Genomic DNA, 21,462 nt, shown 5'->3' on the forward strand with positions numbered 1-21,462 from the left:
TATATATATACAGTATTTCCTATATATATTACACATAAAAAAGCAATTACCACCGGGTGGTGGTCAATAATGGTATCAAAATAGTAAAATAAAACTATTTATTTTTAACTAACGTTTGGCCCTGACGAAGCCCTGTAAAGTGGGGCGAAACGTTGGTAAGTAATAAATAGTTTTATTTTACTATTTTGATACCTTTATTGACTGCCATTCAGACTATCATCATACAATAAAAACAAGACAATGTTTCAAATTTCATTTTAGCGCTATTAGGCATCCTCAAAAGCCCCTTATTAACTGATTTCAAATATTTTATAATTTCGTCTCTAAATAAATTAAAAAATTTCCCCTAACTGACGCACACAGACGCCATGGTTAAAAATATCGGGGGTGTTTTAGTTCCTAGTTAACCTCTTGTAGCTATCTAGCAAGCATTGTAGTAAGTTGTAGCTGTCAGTGGACGAAATCTTTATCTTGTGTCTAAATTATTCTGTTATTTAAGTTTTTTTTTTTTATACATTATTAATATTTAATGATAACTTTTTATCTTCTATTTAAACAGTATATATTATAAGAATGAAAACTTAACTCGAATACTCATTGCTCTTAATTATGACTGCTTATCATTCTGCAATAAAAATTAAAAAAAAAAAAAAAAAGTGGATAGAAGGATAAAAATATCAATCCAGCACATTCCTCGAAATCGTGTTTACTATTTTAATATCAATTATGTATTTATTAAATTATTTTGTTATTTTGCCACTAAAGAGTCTCGGTAGACAATCCAAAATTATTACGCATAGTAAAATTACTAAACATTTTAATACTTATTACAAATGTTAAAATGTTATAAGAAGCTCATTCCCACCGATTCATATATTAATGAATATAAAATGAAAAATGCATAAAAATGATAAAAGCTTTTTTTCTGTCCAATAAATTAATAATAATCTTCATGCCCTTGGTCATTGTAATTTTTATATAAATTTTATTCAAAGCATACAGCTTCAGAAATAATAATAAATCTAAAAATCTCGTTATTTATTGTTCGTTATTTTTTCAGATACGACCGTAACGTTCCAAGGGATGTTCTTCAATCTTCTTATCATATGCGAAATATGGGTCCATCGCAAGTTGGAGACAAACAACTCTACAAGCAGGGTAATTTTTTTGAATGACTTATTTAGGTTTACTCAAGGAAAAAAAAATATATTTTTTTTTTATTTATTGATATTTACAACTGTATAAAAAATACAACCAGCAAATTTGATCATAATGGCATAATGATAATGATATGATAAAGCATGTAGAGAAACTACCCAGTAGTAGAACTCTAAAACAAAAAAATATATATAATTTCAATTTTAATTTTTTTTTTTTATTATAAAGAAGCGGAAGACTGGGAAATAATTGGAGAAGAAGAGATAAAAAATCAAAAACGGATTCGACGAGGAGGAAGTGGTCCATATGGTAGTGGTAGGTATTCCTCCAGATCCAAGCTACCACCGTACGAGATTAGAGAAGGTAAGATAAGAATTACCCCTCCCCCCAAAAAGTGTAAAAATAGATAATTTGTTTTGTTAAATCCCAAATATTTTGAAAGGTGCCTAATATTGTTTGTGTTGTTAGCATAAACCATCTATATTTTTATAGTTGTCTAGTTATCTTTATACAAGTGAACAACGTGGTTTATTTAAATAACCTGTTATTTAAATAACTGTTCTATTAAACTTGATATACTCTAGCATCCATTATACAGGTTGTCTAGTACAAGTCGGCCTAAATTCTTTTCATGGCCAAACGGATGATCTAATCAAAACACTGGAGAGGAAAAAGTTGTAGCTCTATTTCTATACTTTCACCAGCCGCTCCCTTTTGCTTTTCAGATTTGGAGCGACTCCAGCGGCTAATGCGCGGCGAAAATCTAAAGTTTGGAAATAACGACTACTTTTAATGTTCTCATTTGTAGCCATTAAACAATTACTAAGACCCCGCTAGGCGCTGTTCTTCATCTTTAATGTTAAGGGTTTACACCATTTTTTAATCTTGTATTTACAAACTCATTCTTACTTTACTGGCACTTCATAATCAGGAATCTTGGAGAGAGAGAGAGAGAGAGAAATACTTTATTTATCTATGCTGCCTAAATATATCAGGTTGCTATCTCACACAGCATACTTATCAATCCGTAATCGGACATATATAAATTACACATACATGGTACAATCAGAAAAAAAGAGATACAATACATATAATAAACAATTGTTGATACATAAGATATAATAAACATTTTTTTCCCCTACAGTTTCCTTTTATAATCAATTTCGCTCTGTACAACAAACACAAATGTTTCAATTCATTCCTATTTTTCTTTCTCATTTCTGCTCCTCCAATTTCACCATTTCACAATTTTTTAATTCACCTGATCAACAAATTCGCTCTCCGGAATTCACCCTCCTAGATCCTCTTCAACGACCCGCTAAACAAATTCAATATTAGACGGCAATGTGAGATCAGTCCATCATTCATAGTCACAGCAGTAGATCAGTTTACCAAAAACAAACAAATAGATACATTTTACGAGAATAAGACTAACACATAGATTAAAAGGAAAATTTAATTAAAAAACCGGTTACAGGAAACACTTGAATGGATATATAAGTATAATACAACAATATAATTATTTTTTTTTTATTCGTCTTTCTATTAAAAATTTCCAAGCCTGTAGGTGTAGTATTTTATTAAAAAAATGAGAAGTTTCACAAATTTATTTCGTAAAACATTTTTCTCGATACGAATTTGTGAGGTTCTTACTTTTACAGTTCTATTAATATGTTCCGCCATCCAACAGACCCTTTCCTGAGATAAAAATTTTATGCCGAGCTTTGCGTATTAAACATTATGTGCCTCCATGTACGTAATGCAGAGGGATCGTTCGTTGGCTACAAAATGAACATGACACGATTTATAAATCATCTTCTTTCTTTCTTTATTATAGCACAGGACTCCAGTGCATCAAATCCAGCCTATACGTCTGCAAATTATATTAAAATTTAGTTTCTGTCATACTTCACACGGAAATGCATTTCTGGCGGTTCTAAAACACTAATTCTGTAATTGATTCAATAAACTAACGAATTAGGTCTTATTTTTTTTTCACATATAACTCCTAAACGGTACATCCAAGTGAAAAAGTCATGACATAAAAAATTAAACAGCATTAAATTCTGTGTAAAATGAGTAAAGTTTGTTAATAATTAGACAAAGTGATATGGTCATAAACAATCTATCCCGTTGTTCCTTGGGCATATCTTACTAATTCGGTATGCCGTAAACCAAAAAAAAAATTTCTTTTTTCATATTTCCAACCAAAAGTGAGGTATATTTCTACTTATGAATACAAAATTAACACTGGAACGTATTTATAGCGTTAAGTAGCAAATTAGTTTCATAATGAACGAATCTGAAATTTTAGGTCTTTCGTTTAGTTATTCACCATTAACTCCTAAACGGTGGATTGTACAAATCCAAGAACATTAAATTATGTATCGAATGAAGTAATATAAAGTAATAATGTAACAGATCGATCAAGTGTTTTGGACGTAAACCACCTGTTGTGTTGTATATGAACTTAAACAGACCAACTATTGGAGCACAAGGAACAACTAAAATAGGTGGTTTATTAACATATTACTAGACTGAATTATTACATTATAGAACTCATTAGACCCAGAATTTAATGCTATTTAATTTATTATGTAATAAAATTTTCGCTAGTATGCAATGTTAAGTAGTTATAGGTGAAAAACAAAACAAACAACTAATTCGTTACTTTGTTAAAATAATTAGCTGATCTGTAAGAGTTTTAAAACCGTCATAAATGCGTTTCCGTCTGAAACTAATTTTTAAAATGATTTGCAGATTTATGTTCTATGGGTTGGGATTCATGCACCGGTATCCTATAATATAATATCAACAGGGTAAAACGTTATTAAAACGCCACTTTATAAATACCTATAATAACAGAATAATAAGAAAAATAGTAGAAACTTAGGACATATTTTAGAAGTCAACTGTGTATTGTGACATCAAATCCTCTTGTTGATTTAGCTCAGAGGGTAAAGAGAAACGTAGGCGACCAGCCCTAGCCCCAATACTATCTAGGCCCTGTTTCATAATGAAAGCTAATAGTATTAGTTCATAGTACAAGTGTGGTAATAATACTAATACTTATTTTTTTCATGATAGGGATGACTGTTAATGATATTACAGGAATTTAAAAATACTAAAGTAAAAGTTACTACTATACAAGTCTGAGTATTTGAATTAAGATAAATCGACAAGACTAATAGTAGTACTTTATTATGAAACAGGGCCCTGTTGGGTTGTGATCTAGTGGGTAGGGTAAGCGCCTTTTCTAACCAGTTTTAGCATTTTTAAAATTCAATGACGAAAGAGTTAAAATATAAGTAATAGAAACTGCAAACATTAAGGTAAATAATAAAAAAAATGAACCCTCAATTTTTTTTTAAAATAAAATTATGACAAATCAATACTTTTCACATGTTTATCTTCCATTAAAAGGTTACAGTAGTTTCAATTTTTTAATTATAGCCTGATCATGAGTTGTAGAAAAAATGTATTCCCTAGTGGATAAAATTAATCTTAGGCATAGAACATATATTTCAACGGGATAGAACTTTTTTAACTTTTCCAAATTATAGCTCCTCTTCGATTTTTATTTATTTAATTTAATTTTTTATTTTTATCATTTTTTTTCATAGGCGTTGATGACCAGAGGGTTTTACGCCTTTAAGCAACAATAAACAAACAACTTATTCAACATTTTTTTTTTTTAATTTATGAAAGGAAAGGTTGAAAACATAAATATAACTGATGTTCATAATTGAATATTATATATATTTTTTGTATTTGCTTCCAATATCGAATGAATTATCATTAAAAACATTATAAATCGCTGCTTGGTAAAGTATATTTTTAATTTTCAGGCACCCAAGAGGTACAACACTCAGTTTTATATAATAAGTATGCAATTGACAACGATGATTATAACAAAGGTAAGGCCTTTATTTTATTTATTCATAGCAATTTGTGATCAAAACGTAGATTGCTAATCTCAAATTATTATTGCCACCAACAGCATGGGTGTCTAGCACCTAGGGTGGTTTCGTAATTTTACAAAAAATAATTATTTGCAGTTAAGAAGTGTTTTGACATCAGAGTAAATATATACTTATTTTCAAAACTAAATACCAAAGTTTATCTTTACGAGTTTTAACATCCATTAAAAATTTATTTACAGATTTTCGTTCTTTAAATTTGACTATGCTGTCAATCACTTGATCAAAAATTATTTTTTATATATGTTTCTCAATCTATTGATGCAGTGGCCAAATTTATCAGCCCATATCCTGGAGCTCAAGTTTGTCTTAATGTATTTTAACTAAGAGAATTTATTTGGACCTAACGAAACAGACAATTAGGCTATCTATAAACAATAACCTTTGCCCAGAAACTTTGATTAGTCGATCTAGCAAGCAAGATGAAGAATGGGGCGCCTTTCACTTTTTTTTTACTTCTGCGTTATAATTATATTATTTCATGTTACTGCAACTGTCAGATAATTTTTTATTTAAAAATTAACGTTTTGTTTAATTTTTTGAAGTTTGTTCAATTTAACACGTCCTTAAATTTATTTTTTTAAATTAAATCACGCCCTCTCCTCTTGGCATGCCAACGATTCTTCCTTAATTCTAATCCAAATATTCTGTACTCTGCATTTTAATAAATCTAGCCTTAATCTGAATACCGACTAATTATCTTTTAATTAAAATTAACATCCTATAAAAAGCTAGAGTTAAAAGCGTGTAAAAATTATATAAGCTAATAAAAAGTAAGCGAATACAATAAGTTTCCTATAAATAAAAAAAAATCCAATCAATTAATTATATATCTTCGTTAAACCTATTGCTGTTGAAATGATTTATTTTCTAAGGATCATTTGGTATCTATTCTCCAATTGTGAAAAGTTCATGATGAAAACAATTAAAAATGGAAAACTAGTACTTAAACAGTAAGGTATCATTACAACAAAGCAAAACAAAATAATTATAGGGTTTCAAAAGGTGCTAATTAGAGGAAAACCTGCTTAAATAAAAAAATAAAATAAATGAAAATGAGTGAAGAAAAAATTTGTTCACCAAAATGTAGATATTAATTATGAATCTGATAAAGAATTTTAAACGCACAGAAATTCTTACTGGTACAAAAGCCAGGAAGAAAAAAAGGCAATTATTATAAGAAAAAAATATACTGAAATATCAGTAGTTAGTTAATTTAGTTTGAGAATAAATTACAAAGAAGGTAAAGGACATAAACTACTTTATAGCTCATTAAACTAGCTTTAATTTGAGCGCTAATAGACATCTTTACGTCTAATGGTGCTTCATATATATATCTCAAATACATTTACTAAATATTGATTTCTTCAGTACTTTTTTTAATGAAATGTTGCTTTTTAAAAAGCTATATCTCGAGAACTATTGAACGTAAATAACTCTATTAGGACTTACATTTTAGCAAATTTACTCTACTTTAAATGATGCTCTCTTAGATTTTCTATTGTTGTTGGTAGTGGTAAAGATATAGAGCTCCGAATTGAAAATTAATTATTTTTAATGTTTTGAAATAGCCATAACTTTTTATTCCCCCTACCTTTGGCAGACCCATCAGTTTTTACTAGTAATTATACATAGTTTTCATTAAAGTAATTAAAAATTGGGGTGAGATAACTGCCTTTTTTTCTTCCCGGCTCTTGTACTAATAAGGATTGCATTAAAAATTCTTTATCAGATCCATAATTAAAATCTACATTTTGGTGAACAAATTTTTTCTTCACTCATTTTCATTTATTTTATTTAAGTTAGTTTTCCTCCAATTAGCACCTTTTGAAACCCTATTATTATTTTGTTTGGTTTTTTTGTAATAATACCTTACTGTTTAAGTACAAGTATTTCCATTTTTAATTGTTTTTAATAAATTGATATTATATGGTAGCTCCACACCGGCGGCAAATCGCTTATCTAACGACTTGGCCAACATTTTAGGTTGTTTAATATTATTAGCATTAATACAGATATATTATCTTATCAATGTTCAATCTCACAGACCTAAGTGCAAACATATTTCCGACGAAATTCAAAAAAGATTTGCGATTTGAACGCATCCTGTAATCCTGTGCCGTTCAAAATTTATTGATTCTGTTTGGGTTTTGCATATCACTTATAACATACATTAACTTTTCAAATTTAAACTTTGAAAACGTGTTATTAAACCAAATTAGGCATTTTACTTATAATTTTCACAGATTAGAAATTGGTGCTTTACCCGACTGTGAGGAACTTGACAATCGATACTTTTTTCCCCCTATGTCTGAGATAGGTTTATTAATCCTTATCTGTTCAATTCGCGTTGAATTCTAGTTTTCCTGTTTTGAGAAATTAGCTCATATAATTTCATTAATTATGTATACAATTTTTTTTTAAGTCTTTATTATCGTCAAATTTCTTTTCATTTGCATTTACATTTAGTGTTGCTGTATTTATTTTTTAAAAAATGAATTATTTATCAGGTTTTTATCAAAAACGTTTGGTTTCTTATAAAATTGAAGAATTTGTTAACAATTACCAAAATAATAACTATGGGAAAAGTATGAATTACAAACAAATTATTCAGTTAACTACTAAAAGTTATTAATTTATGAATCATTGATAATATCAATGTCTACTTTGAAATAACAGTAATTTTAAAACCCATTATTTAGGTAACAATAAGGAACTGTAGGGCAAATGATTCATTACGTGTATGATGGAACTCAAAAGTTCGCCAATAGCATTGGCTGTTCCTTTTGATTTTTGTAAGAAAACAGCAAGACCCAGTGGAAGGCAGTTTTGATCCTGGGTACGCACTTGCTAACCCTTTCACAAAAATTTATAAACGCTAATAACATCTCTGCACAGGTGGCCAACAGTGTTGGACGAACGATTTACCAACGGTGTGGAGATAACATTAAGTTCATAAAAACCGGAACTCGACATTGGAGCCCATAAAGTGGAATTAGTTGAAAGATATTAAAAATAAATAAAGTCTCATCTTCTTAATTTTATTTTTGTATTCGATAAAGAACACAGGAGCTATTTACATTACTCCTTGATGTATTGGTGGAATCTTATGTCAGCAACAAATCCGAGTTCTTGAAGAAGTTGTATTTTATTTCAATACTGTATTAATTTCAAACAATTATAATTCTTATGAAAAATGATCCTTTCTTTTTCAAAATAAGAAAATGTTTTCACTTATTATGGAAAAAAAAAATTGAAAATGTCCAGTCGTTCAACTATCATCATCATCATCTCAGGTTAAATTTCAGGCATTCAAAGTTACATGTAAAACAAATTAAATTGTCATAATACCGAATAAGGTACCCCAGCCCGATCTAGATACAAAGATGAATGTATTATAAGATAAAAGTTGCAAGTATCGAAAAATGTTCGTATTAAGTACACTGATAATTTTTGTTTTTAGCTAAAAATGCAATTAACAGTTAAACGTTGTTAACAACCAAGGAAAACCGATCTTCGTCATACATTTTTATCATGTTTTGTTCAGAAACAAATTTTTTAAATAATTATAAAGATTATATTTACGAATTTCTCGAGGGTGAATCCACTTCACCAGTTATCAACGATTATTCTTTTTTTTTCTTTCCAGCTGCGACACTTCCAATGCACAAAGAAATAGAACATGATGAACATGGAGTTGCTGGAAAGCTGAGAGGAGCAGGTATTTAGGAAAACATTATTTAAAAAGGGGGTGGACAAATAATAAAAATAACTGTATCAGTAAATGTTACATTGCAGAGAATGATACACATTGTGTACACACAATAATGCCAATTCACAGTCAGGATCATCATCCTTTCATCCGATCCATCGAACAGAACCATTGACACTTTGTTGGACGAAAATCTAAATGACGTCACAATTTATCACGATGTATCGTGCGATTTTATAAGGATTCTCCTTTTATTTCCTAAAATATTTATTTATAAATTACAATTAATAATAAATCATTATATAAACTGGAAAACTGTCTACACTGTAAATTATCTGGAATTATCGAACTGAACGACAATTGAAATAGGTAGAACCTATTTTTATTTTATTTTTGTTATTTAATGTTCGATCAAGAGAAATATTTAACCATTCATTTGTAATGCGCTTAACAATTAACAATAAAACTTACAACAATAAGACCATAAAACAAATAAATAATTAAATTTCTGTTGATTAATAGTAATAAAGACAGAAAACTGTATAATGAACGTCATGTTATTTATATTCTTATAGCTTTATTGAAATGAGTGAACATTGGAGTATGATTGAATAGGATTCTAGTATATTTTTAGATTTGCATATTTAAACGACAATTTTACAAAGAACAAATTTTAATTTAACAAATATTCTTTTTTTTTAAAGGGAATTTTGGAAGACGTTCAACAGAGCATTTGAATACAAGCCCAAGGATAATGAGTCCAATGGGTTTTATCGTCCCAAGACAAAATCAATCAAAAGTAAGAGATTACTATGACTATAACGAAGAAACTTCAAGCACTCCCATCAAACCAGTTCCTATTTGGCTTTGTGTTTTCTTGGTTGTTAGTTACATAGTTGGTGGTGCATTTTTATTCTCTGATTGGGAAGACTGGGGCTATGCGGATTCTGCTTACTTCTGTTTTATTACACTGACGACAATCGGTTTTGGAGACTTTGTACCTGCCCAAAGGGTGACTAATAAGAATGGAGAGATGAGCATAGCCTTGTGCTCCCTTTACTTGTTGTTTGGTATTGCACTACTAGCAATGAGTTTTAATCTTGTCCAAGAGGAAGTTATTACTAACGTAAAAGCTGTTGCTAAACATTTGGGTATAATAAAAGATGATGGAGAATACATTGATTGACATTTTATGTTTTTTTTTAGTTTTAATTTCGTTGCATATTCTCCAAAAATGTAACAGAGCATTAAGATAAGCTTTCAAAATACAGGATCTTTTAGAAAAGAATGAACCGATTCTTCTGTTTCAATTCCTACGTGTATTCAAAACAACCACCTGTAGCATGGATCGTATCAAAACAACAAGGGAATTCCTCCCAAGCGTGTTGCTATAAACATGACTCGGAACACAAACATTATTTTTGATGTATACCCCCAGGAAGAAGTCGCAATGAGTTAGACCAAGGATCCCCGGTGGCCATGGAAAGATAGCAACATTCTGAGCACTTGCGATCATTCCTTCGCTGAAGTACAGATTTAATCAAAAATGCTCCAACAGGCAAAATCCAATGGGGTGTGGTGCTTCGACGTCACTTAAAGCGTTCGCAGCTAAGTCAAAAGCCAGGTTCTTAAAATTTTGATATAGATTTGTCAGGTGACAATGTTCTAGATGCAACGGCCAACTATTCAAAACTTGATGATACACTCTTAGTAATGACATATGATTCGTTCAGCTAAGTTTCTTGCGTACTAAGACATAAAGCTTCGAAATCAGTTCATTTTTTTGACCTTGCTTATTTGATTTTTTCTTGTATTAGATTTAATTAACTCGAGGCTAATTTTTCACAAGCTATAGTATTTTTGTTTAATAGTATATTTATACTATATTTTTAAGATATTAAGACAAATTGCTTTAAAAACTTGACATGTAAGTTTTATAAAATAAAAAGTGCGATTAAGTGTTAATTTTCAAGGTAAATTAATTAAATAATTTTTAACCTTCATTTTAATATGTAATTAAGAAAATTAACATATCTTAATTTAAAAATTATAGTTAATTTTTTTAACGAACCTAACTTGTTCCCATTTATTAGTTGTATTAAATTGGAGTCCTAAGAATTGGAAGAACCTTAGTTTAAAACGTTTTGTCTCATTTTTGGATCTTTCAATGCAATGGAATGTAATACATAATTTTTGAACAAACAGCGATCCTATTTAGTTTAAAGTAGTGTGAGGAGTGCTACAGACCACTTGGTAAGTTGTTGCCTATGTATTGACCAGTGGTGTAATTAAGGATGGCTGAATCACAATTTAAGCATTTTACTTATGTGCTCTTCCCTCCTTTAAAAATATTTACTCCTCCTGGCTGAGGTAAATGCTTATGATTGTTAATTCCTTATATTATAATTATAAAAAAAATTCTTTTGAAGTGAAAGCATGAAAAATTCAACTTTGATCTACATAGTATAAATTAGTCTTTTATATTTTTTATTTGATCAAAATGTTTTCTTAGTATATAAATTCATACACTGTTTCCCAACAGGGTCTCCACCTCTATACATCACATCAATTATTACCTCAACAGATTTATTGCTCAGAAATCTTTCATGCATTATTTTTTAGAATTAACTTGAATATACCCAACAGAAAAATTGATTGGAGATAAAATTCAATAACTAAGTAAAAAGATAATAAATAGAGTTAGAGAACCTCTATTGAACACAAAGTATATGCATTATGATTACAGTCTATTTCAAGTTTCCATTTTATTGCTAATTACCTCCTGACTAATTGTTACATAAATGGGCCATTTCCCACTTTTTAGTCACAAAAGATCCAAAAAGGGTTGACTGTATTTCCGGATTTTTGAAAAAAAGGAGATCTTTTCTACCTCAAAAATTGAACTTAAAAACATATTTTATTGAAATAAATAATTTAATTTTTATCCACTTTAGTCTCAAAACATTTTATTTTTCTTACAAGTCCGACGTTTCGGCCAATCGGGCCATCCTCAGGGACAATCTTAATACAATTTTGGAACTAAATGATTTAAAAACTCTACTTCATGCAGGCTATTCTGCCCAGGTCAAAACAAATTGTTGTAACCTACTTCCTCTAATCCCATTTAGAAATTTAAAATTATTTAAATTAATTATTGAATTGGAAACTATTTTGTCAAATTCAGCAGAATGAGATTGTAGGTACTAATTAATACCAGAATAATGTTTTACTAAAACTTTTAACAGAAATATTGTTTTACATGAACCTCCCTTTGCAATAAAATAAGAAAACTCATTCTCCCTCACAAAAAACCTTCCTTAAATGCATGAATATGAATAGAAAATAATGTGAGGAACAAACCTGGTGACTATTTGGAAAACTTTGGAAAAGAGCGAAGGAGTTAATGTAACAATGAAAAATTAAGTGTTCTTAATTATAATATAAAAAACTATGACACTGCCTGAGCCAAATAGATAAAGAAAGTGACTTGATTCGCTAATCAAGCCCCTGCTGGCATCCAAGGTTGGCTTTCATATGAGTATCCTATGTGCAACAATGGATCGGATCTAACAGTTACTTTAGATCTAACCTGTTTGTTTCAGCCTCAACATTGCTGTATATCCAAATTGCATTTGCAAAAAGGTAAAAAAGAGTATGAAGCATGTGTTTATAACTTAGTTCTACTTCACTTAGGAAAACAAAGAGTTTTAGGGGCTTTGTAGAGTGATGTTGATTCCTAATAACATGTCAACCCTAATGCAGCACTCACATGTGCAAAGGATAGTGGGACAAAAATTGTCTTAAGTTGTGATAAACATACCAGGGCAAGGGTATCTATCATAAACCTTTATTAAAGGGGCTCCACAAAAAAAATTATTTTCCATAACTTAATCTTTACCGGCTATCCCCTGGAGGGTGAAATAATGAGTTTTGGAAGGAACATAGCCTTTTTAGTTCAAACACATTCATAGTTACATCTCTGGCTCCCTAAAAGAGTACACACCAAGAAATAATCAGCTAGGCTATGAAGAAACAAAGCACTAGATTTGTTGTGTTTTAAGTCATAAAATTAAGTGTATGGAGAAATAAAACAATTATATTTCAAGTTTTATTCATAAACACATTAATTTAATTATAACAATAACAAAATATTCAATTCTAGAAAAATATATTTCTCCTATGTACATGTCATGTGGAACACCATATCATGTTGACCTGAAAATATAAAATAATTAAAAGTATTACTAATGTATACAATAAAAATTATTAATAAGTTTAAACAAACAGCAAATAGTGAACAACAACAAACAAACAAACAAACAAACAGTGAATGTTTCTAAGATAAAGATAGATTTATACCACAGTAAATTACAATTTCTTTTCAATTTTTCTCTTTATGGAGTAATAAGTAAATAGTTTAAAAATAAAAATTAATACCCTGCAATTGAGCTATGAATGAGTAATGGATATTAGGAAATTCTTAGATGAAGAAGTATAGTACATTAAGGTATTTCAAGATAAGAGGTGCAGAAGATAATGGAAACTTGATAGTCTTTGGAGATATGTAGGAGGAATTACAACTAATTATTGTTGAACAGTGGACAATTCATAAGTATATATTTGGTCTAAACATGCATTTGAAGCTCAGAAAGGTTACAGATTCAGGAATATATTTCTTAGTCTATACTAGATTTATTTTCAGAGGTGTGTGTACTGATTTTATTACGGTCAGTTTGAGTTTAAAAAAATAGTATAAGAAGTAAAATGTATCTTTCAAAATGTAGCAACATTTTGAAGTTTCTCCTCTGTTAAAGCATTCAATTTGTAAAAGTATAATCTCATCGTGTTTTATTTTCCTGATAGTAATAAGGAATATCTTTCCTATAATTTTAAGTATATATATTTTAGCAGTGAGGTCTAATAATTTGATCCAGCAGGAAATCTTTCTCAGCATTGCAGAAATAGTTGAAAATTAACTTGAAAATAAAGAGAATTGATTTTACAGAGAAAAATGGAAAACAACTTTCATTGTTTCAATATCATGATCATAGTATAAAATATAATAGTATATAGTAGCATTTATAGTAGAAGTATGTAGCACATCTAAGCTATTATTAACTGGTGATTCTATGAAACTCAACAATTCTTAATATTCTTGTATTTAAAGAACAACTATTTTGATCAGAGTATGTTAGAAATTTCAATTTTTAGTCCAGTATAAGCAACTGAATGTAAAATCAGGACAACAGTTCATAGAAGAAAATTAATTTCATTTGTGAACCTATACTTTCTGAGCTTTTATAACTTTTGGAACATTGAGGGAATCTACGTATAAGGAAAGCAAGGCTAATTATATTGTTGTATTCACTAAGTTACAGCTTGTATGTTTTAAAAAAAAGTTTGTTTTTCACATCATATGAAAAATAATGGAATACCTGAGGTGTTTTATTGGAGAGTTGAAACATTTTTGTGGAAAATTATAGGGTTTTTCTTTAATGAATAAAAATTATTTCTGTGTTAAAACTAATGTGGCAAATTTACCATAAATACTTCAAAAAATCATAGAATTAATTTATTTTTATTGTCCAAAGGACTGCGATTGAAAAAAAAAAATCCTGCCCAGATCAGCAATCCATGGGCTGCCAAATATATCTCTTAAAAATATATTAATAAGTTCAAATAGTTTTGAGGTATGCTCAAATATACTTTCAGTTTTACACTTACACTTAGATACAGAGGTTTTATATTGGTATAATGTTTTTAATATTTTTATACTTTATTTTTAGATTCTTTATAAGTACATCAAATTAGTGTGTCTGTACAAAAATAAAGTCAGTTTATTGAATTGATGTTTAATCATACTTTTTCCTTCTTCTCTCTTCAATTTAAAAATATTATGTGAAAAATACTTCAAGTACATCAAGTACATCAAAAACTCATCTCAAAGGGAATCTAAACTATACATTATGTATATAAGTAAACATTAGAATCGATGATTGTATTTTAAATGCACGAATATACAAGCTAAAAGTGAAAAATCTGTTTAAATAAATTAAATAACTTTTATACCTACCTAAATAAACAGACAGGGATCAAATCAAATATGACCACCTTCTTTGAGCTTAGATATTAATGCATCCACATCAGGCAATATTGCTCCAGCTTGTCTAGTAGGTGGATCAGCAACACTGACAATTTCTATTCTTGGGGAAATGTCAACTCCTAAATCTTTTGCAGTTACTTTTTTAATTGGTTTCTTTTTGGCTTTCTGAATTAAAAACAATAAAATATTACAATCAATAAACTAATTGAAAAGTATAACAACACAAGGTCAATACAAACGAATCGTTACAAATGAAGAATAAATTTCACAGTGGGAAAGAAATTTTCAACAGATATATTGAAATAAGGATTTACATGGAAGATATAATTTAATGTAACTTAATATAAGGTATAAATAATATTAAGGTGCATAATTAGCCAGTTACATCAGCTGTCTTATCCTTCATTTCTACCAATTGGAAAATATCTACATAAATGATTACAGTTGGATGAATAATTAAAAAAAAAAAAGAATAAATTTAAAATAAAAGGAAAAAATACATTATTGAATAAATCGAACATTTAAAAAATAAAACAAATAATAACTAAAAACAAATGAGAGGAATTCAACATTAAAAAATCAAGTTTTATCTCCTGAATTAGTCATTTATTGGAATTATAAAGGGAAAGACAAATTAGTTGAAATAAAGTTTTTTATATTCACCTTTTGAAAATTATAATAGTTTACAATTAGTGCTTTCTCAGAACGATCAGCAGGCTTTTGCAAGAGAGAGATAAAAAATTTTTAATCTTAAAGAGATAATGGCTTTCCCTGTTTTATTAGTAATCTAAACTCAACTAAAATAATAGACACTGCTTACCATTATGTTTGGCAAAGTTGCATAACGTGGTTCATTCAGTCTTAAATCTGCACTAACAACTGCAGGTGATTTAACTTTGATAACTTCAAGACCACCATCAATTTCACGAGTTACTGTTAGTTCATCACCAGCTCTTTCTATCTATAAATAGAGAGTAAATAACATTAAAATAAAACAAAATAAGAAATTCAGGAAAATAATGTACAAATAAAAATTTTGGATGCATAAATAAATAGAACAGTTAAAATAATGGATTCTATTCGCCAATCAGAATTTTGACCATATTAATTATCAAATAAAATGAATGACTAGGTTTTTATAAATTGATACATGAGTTTAAAAAAATCCTTAAGAGCTAAGTGCCAGATCATAAAAAATGCCCCAAAAAAAGTGTAACATTAGTAATAATTAAATAAATCAGTTAAAAAGAAACTATTTATGACAAAATTAAACATGATATATTTAAATGAATTAATCAATGCTATTTTATCCAAAAATAGACATAATTCGTATTAAAGTAAAATAAATCATGCATCACAAGCAACAAAAAATCCTGCAAGATCCCAAAAAACAGGTGAAATCACTAATGGACTTCTTTAAAATAACAAAATTTTAAAGTTTTTTAAAAAACACATGGGCTGCCAATGACTTTATTGAATAAAGGCACACAAAACAAATTTATTCTTCAAATCTTGTGATTGAATATTAATGGATTCATGAAAAGAATAAAATACCTTAGAAGCAAAAGCTGCCTGTGGCCAATCTAGTATTGCAGCAGTCATCTGTGCAGTCTGGTTAGAGTCATCATCAATAGCCTAAACATACAATTAAACTAACTCACATTAAAATATCATGGAAGAATATCACTTATTGGAACATACAATTCTTGAGTTAAAGTAGTAATATTGATGATAAAAGAAATCATTTAACAATATGAACATATTATTACCTGTTTTCCCACAATCACAAGATCAACTTTTTCATCTTGAGCAATCTTGGCGAGGATTTTTGAAACATGAATTGGTTGTAAAGTATTCAATTCAGCCCCAGAAATTTCCACATGGATTCCTCGATCAATTCCCATAGCAAGAGCAGTTCGAATTGTTTCCTGTAATAGAATTCTCATGAAAAATGAAGAAAATTAACATACACTAATGTTGATGTGCAAAGCATGATCAAGTCAAAAGTATAATTTTAGTTAAATATAGTAATGTTCGTTCACTCTTGCTATTAGTGTGGGGGCCATTATACGAAACATTGACTTAATCAAGCTAAGATGTTTTGGAAAGCTTCACCAAACCAAGTCCTACAAGAATAGATTATTATCGAAACATTTTACCAAAAGGAAACTAATTTAAATTTCAAGGACCATCAACTTGCTTTCATCTCTTTTGGAGAAGCTCCACGTTTCTGCTCTCTATGTAAGAACAGAACCAATCAATGTCTTGTACAGAGTTGCTTTTGTTTTCCTGGAGATTAAAGGGAGATTTTTTGGGATGCAATTAAAGGGTAATTATTAACTGTGAGCACACCTGTCATCAGCATACGTGGTGAGGATTAGTTGGGATGTGAGCTGTATAGGTGATGTAGAGGATGGGACTGAGGATACTATCTTGAGAAACACCAGAGGACTGAGAATAAAGGGAAGAATAGGGACCATTGTGGTTGACTTGGAATAATCTATCTCTGAGAAAGGAACAGATAATGAGAAAGTACATATGAGGTAGGAATTTATGGAGTTTATAAAGCAGTCCCATGCGCCAGACTTGATCAAAAGCAAGTTCTTTATTGAAAAAGCATTTCACGCTCCAAAGAAGACAACGTCCATCACACGATTAATGATATTAATGGATAGTGGAGTGGAATGTTCAGAATCCAAACTGGTGAGCTAAGCAGATATTAAGGTAAAGTTTCCCTGTGTTATAAAAAATATAGTATATTTAATGAACTGAAAGAACTCCATCAAAAAGCACAAACCACTTCAGAATTCTACCCCGACCTTTTTACCAAAATGACAATTTGGGTTTATGTCAGTTAATACTTAATCAAATGCTCTGTATATGTTTTAATTTAATCCATTAAGGAATTGTTTTTGATACAAGGCTGTCTTTTGGATTTAAAAGAAAATTTGTTGGAAAAAATCTGATTTTTTTTTTTAACACTGCCTTATCAAATCATTAGAACGAATTTCACTGATATATCACTTAAGAATTTGATTTTCTTACCAAAATATCATTATTATCGTGGTACCAATGTTGTAACAAGTATTTCTAGTTTGAATGTGAAAAATAAACATTAAATTAATTTCAATAGATTCCAAGAAACCTGCCAAGAAAGAAAAACAAGATCAAATTCACAGCTTTGTTTTGATAATGCTTCATCTTATTTTTAAGTTAAAAAAATATTGCTCCCTTTTTATTTGTTCCCGGTTTTACATCCCATAAAATCAATCTAGTACAAAAATTATAAATTTCATTAAAAAAAAAAAAAGTAATAACAATAAATCTGTGATGAGATGTCATTCTATAAAATCCACAAAAATGAAATTTTTTGGTAAATATTTCTACTAAAATGAAGAGGAAAATAGGAAAAAAATATTTCGTTTTTATCCACTGGTTGAAAAAGCCTACCCCTGAAAACCATGACTAATTAAACAAAATAATAAATAAATGCGCAAACAGTGGTCACCTGTGATTGTGCAGGGCCACAAGAAACAGCTATTAATTCACTAGCAATTTTCTTTTCTTTCATTCGCACTGCTTCTTCTACAGCTATTTCATCAAATGGATTCATGGAATGTTTTACTCCATCAGTTACAACTCCTGTTTTATCAGGTTTGACACGAATCTAAAAAAAAAAAAAAATGATTAAATTGCTTTTTATTTTTTTAATACACACAATTAATATTAGTATAGTATGTGCTAATATAGGGTTTTAATTCACGGATGGTTCAAACAGAATCTAAACATTGAAAAGTAATATTCAGAATCAAATTATCTCTGAATATTAGTAACAAAATGTTCATGCTAAAAAAGTGTATTTTGTCTGAGATTAAATAGTATTAAGTAAAATTGTCTAACCTTAATGAATCACTTCATATACTTTTATATATATTATTAACTTTTTTTGCATTTGTAACAGTAGTTAAATTTCTGCTGAACTAATATCGCTTTGAATTTATAAATAATTGAAATAATTTATTATTGCTGACAAATACTGACTTTAACAAACTTATTCATGTCTAATCTATATCAGAAAGCGCTTGAATAATAAACATGAACATACTCCTGAAAAATAATAATTTTTCCAATTTCATCAAACAATGTCAGGTATATTCAACAAAAGAAAATAATGAAGATTTAAATTTCAAAGAGCAACAGTGGTAGCAATAAAACATTCTCTACATTTTTATTAAAAATAAAACATCTATTAAAAGTTGTATAAAATAATAATAAATTAAGTTTTATCACTTATTCAAATGTTATAGGTAGGCAAAAAACATGTTAAATGTTTCAATCCTTCCACAATTTTTTTTTTGTTTCATAAGACAAGAAAAAGATTTAAATACAAATCTAAAACCTAAAATTTAACCAGCAGGCTGAAGGCAATATATAAGATTATATATATTGTTATATATATGTAAAATTCACAAGAATATATATAAAATTTAATTCATCTCCCTAATTCTTTCCTTAACTATAATGAGGATATATTAAAAAATATATATACATAATTACCCTATACTCTAATTTATATTAAAGGAACAAAGTTCTATTAGCTCTTATAATAATAATATTAAATATAGTTTATCGTGAAAAATTGACATCATAATACGTTTCATGTATCAATGAACTCATGTTCCAAGCTTAAACAAGACTAATTTATTCTATCTCTAGAAAAAAAGGACCCATATCCTAAACTAAATAGATGAACTAATACTTCTGTGAAGACCTATTGTATAATAGCGCTGACTTGACACATTAATAGCCAACTAAATAATAGCTTCAAGTTAATGTAATTGCCTAGGATGCTATATTTGTTATAGGATATGGTATTTTGTGTTATTCTCTAGGAGGCCAAATAAAAGTTGTTAAGTAGTTTACATTATTGGTTAGGATATCAACTTGTTATCTTGCGATTCGTTTACTCGCCATATTTGTTCACCTGTGATGAACAAATTCACAGTAATTACAATTAATGTAATTTTTATTTGAAAATCTCATAAGAACTTTAAATTATGTAATTAACTGTTATTGTAAGACAACTGAAATCAACAAAACAAAATAATAAAACCAATGGTCCACCAATAATTTGATTGGTTTCTTCATTCTCAGTGCACATTTCAGAACAGGACTTTTCTTCAAATTCTGGTTCCAATCCTGAAAATGTTTTCCTATCACTCACATACATTGAAGGGAGGAAAAATCTGCAGGCCCATATTTATTGAGAATCTTAACAACTTTTTTAATAAAATTAGTAAAACAAAAAAATGGGAGAAATAGGGAATTAATAATTTGCTAATTATTCAATAGAGGATGAAGATATTGGTGTTATCAGAAAAAATATAGTATTATTTGTACAAAAACCAAATAATCTTAGTTTCTGGTTCAACCAAAGTCTTCAACACATTTTAGTATACCTTTTGACAGTTTGAACTGGCAACAGGTACTTCAACAGTAATAAACTTTGCCACCAATATGATAAGAAATCATTAACAGGGATGGTAAATTATAAAATTAGTTCAAAGTAACTTAGTTCAGTACTGAAAAATTTACTGTTTCATAAAAATATCAATACAATTTCTATTATGTATAGGAAGAAAACCCCTACTAAAATCAGAGAATTTCGAATATCATCTAATTACTGCCATGAAGACTAATGGTTAATAATACACATAAAAGTAATCAACCAGCGGGTATTTGTCCATATTATTGAAAGTAATTACTTATAGTAATCTCAAAAATAGAGAGCATACATTTTTTAGAGAATATTCCATACAATTCATATAAAAAACAAATCATATATAATTAATACACATATTCCATTGTATTATAAAAATATATCCAACCTTAACAGCGTAGTCAATTACTCGCTTAACACCGACAAGTACCCTGGCCATTTTAAACTAAGAAAGAGGAAAACCTTAAAACAACTGAATAGTAAGCACAAAAAAGAAAGAGCCTTATCTATAAGTAAAAGTAGGTTACTTCAAGGTTAAATACCTCTTATCTATATTCCATAGAAGTTATACGGCATAAGTTCTTTCATCTCCTAATTGAAGTAATAGTACCAAAATGTCGACTATAAATTAAATATTTAAAAAAAAGAAAAAGTAATTTTTATATTAGCTTTCCTATATTTACATAGAATGGAGACAATAATCAATTTAAATCTTTTACATTATTGTTATTAGGAGGTATTATAGAATGTATCATTTCTATAGGTGTATCGGTCATAAATATAAGATTTAGTTTGAATAGCGGATGTTATCAATTATAAAATATACCCAAAATGTCTTAGTATTACTTCTGCAAAAAAAATAAGAGTTGCAAAATACATATTCAAAAATCAGGAATTTTTGTTAAGTCTACTTAAAGTTCTATAAAATCTCTGTAACTATCCTCTATACAGTATAATAGTATTAGTTAAGCCAAACTATATTTCTTAAAGAGACTTTTTCTGTTTTGCG

At 28.8% G+C, this 21,462-nt stretch overlaps 2 protein-coding genes across 3 annotated transcripts in view; one reads left to right on the forward strand and one right to left on the reverse strand.

Moving 5' to 3' along the window:
* Positions 1 to 10,815, forward strand: part of galene — a 31,507-nt gene extending 20,692 nt beyond the window's left edge. The window contains exons 4-8 of one of the 2 annotated variants that reach the window (XM_014418942.2): positions 1,061 to 1,158; positions 1,387 to 1,521; positions 5,007 to 5,075; positions 8,788 to 8,859; positions 9,555 to 10,815. In XM_014418942.2, coding sequence (XP_014274428.1) covers positions 1,061 to 1,158; positions 1,387 to 1,521; positions 5,007 to 5,075; positions 8,788 to 8,859; positions 9,555 to 10,036 — 856 coding nt within the window. In that variant the 3' untranslated portion in view covers positions 10,037 to 10,815. The remainder of the gene's footprint in view (positions 1 to 1,060; positions 1,159 to 1,386; positions 1,522 to 5,006; positions 5,076 to 8,787; positions 8,860 to 9,554) is intronic. The other variant, XM_014418943.2, reaches the window with a different exon arrangement.
* A 2,129-nt stretch (positions 10,816 to 12,944) lies between these two features.
* Positions 12,945 to 21,000, reverse strand: Etfb (Electron transfer flavoprotein beta subunit). Its single transcript, XM_014418939.3, has 7 exons — positions 20,842 to 21,000; positions 18,462 to 18,620; positions 16,723 to 16,881; positions 16,508 to 16,588; positions 15,774 to 15,914; positions 14,924 to 15,118; positions 12,945 to 13,065 (listed from the first exon to the last, which is right to left on the reverse strand). Exons 1-6 carry the CDS (start codon positions 20,890 to 20,892, stop codon positions 14,948 to 14,950), a joined length of 762 nt encoding a protein of 253 aa, XP_014274425.1. The 5' UTR covers positions 20,893 to 21,000; the 3' UTR covers positions 12,945 to 13,065; positions 14,924 to 14,947.
* Between the last annotated feature and the right edge of the window lie 462 nt (positions 21,001 to 21,462).

The sequence above is a fragment of the Halyomorpha halys genome, unplaced genomic scaffold, assembly GCF_000696795.3.
Source record: "Halyomorpha halys isolate HHAL.00 unplaced genomic scaffold, Hhal_1.1 Scaffold213.1, whole genome shotgun sequence".
NCBI classification, from domain to species: Eukaryota; Metazoa; Arthropoda; class Insecta; order Hemiptera; family Pentatomidae; genus Halyomorpha; species Halyomorpha halys.

Excerpts from the sequence above, each read along its gene's own strand:
- Etfb (XM_014418939.3), bottom strand. The coding sequence starts at position 20,892 with ATGGCCAGGGTACTTGTCGGTGTTAAGCGAGTAATTGACTACGCTGTT. Across the intron at positions 18,621-20,841 it reads TAATTGACTACGCTGTTAAG|ATTCGTGTCAAACCTGATAA; the intron begins GTTGGATATATT and ends TTTTTTTTTTAG. Across the intron at positions 16,589-16,722 it reads TTGTGATTGTGGGAAAACAG|GCTATTGATGATGACTCTAA; the intron begins GTAATAATATGT and ends TTGTATGTTTAG.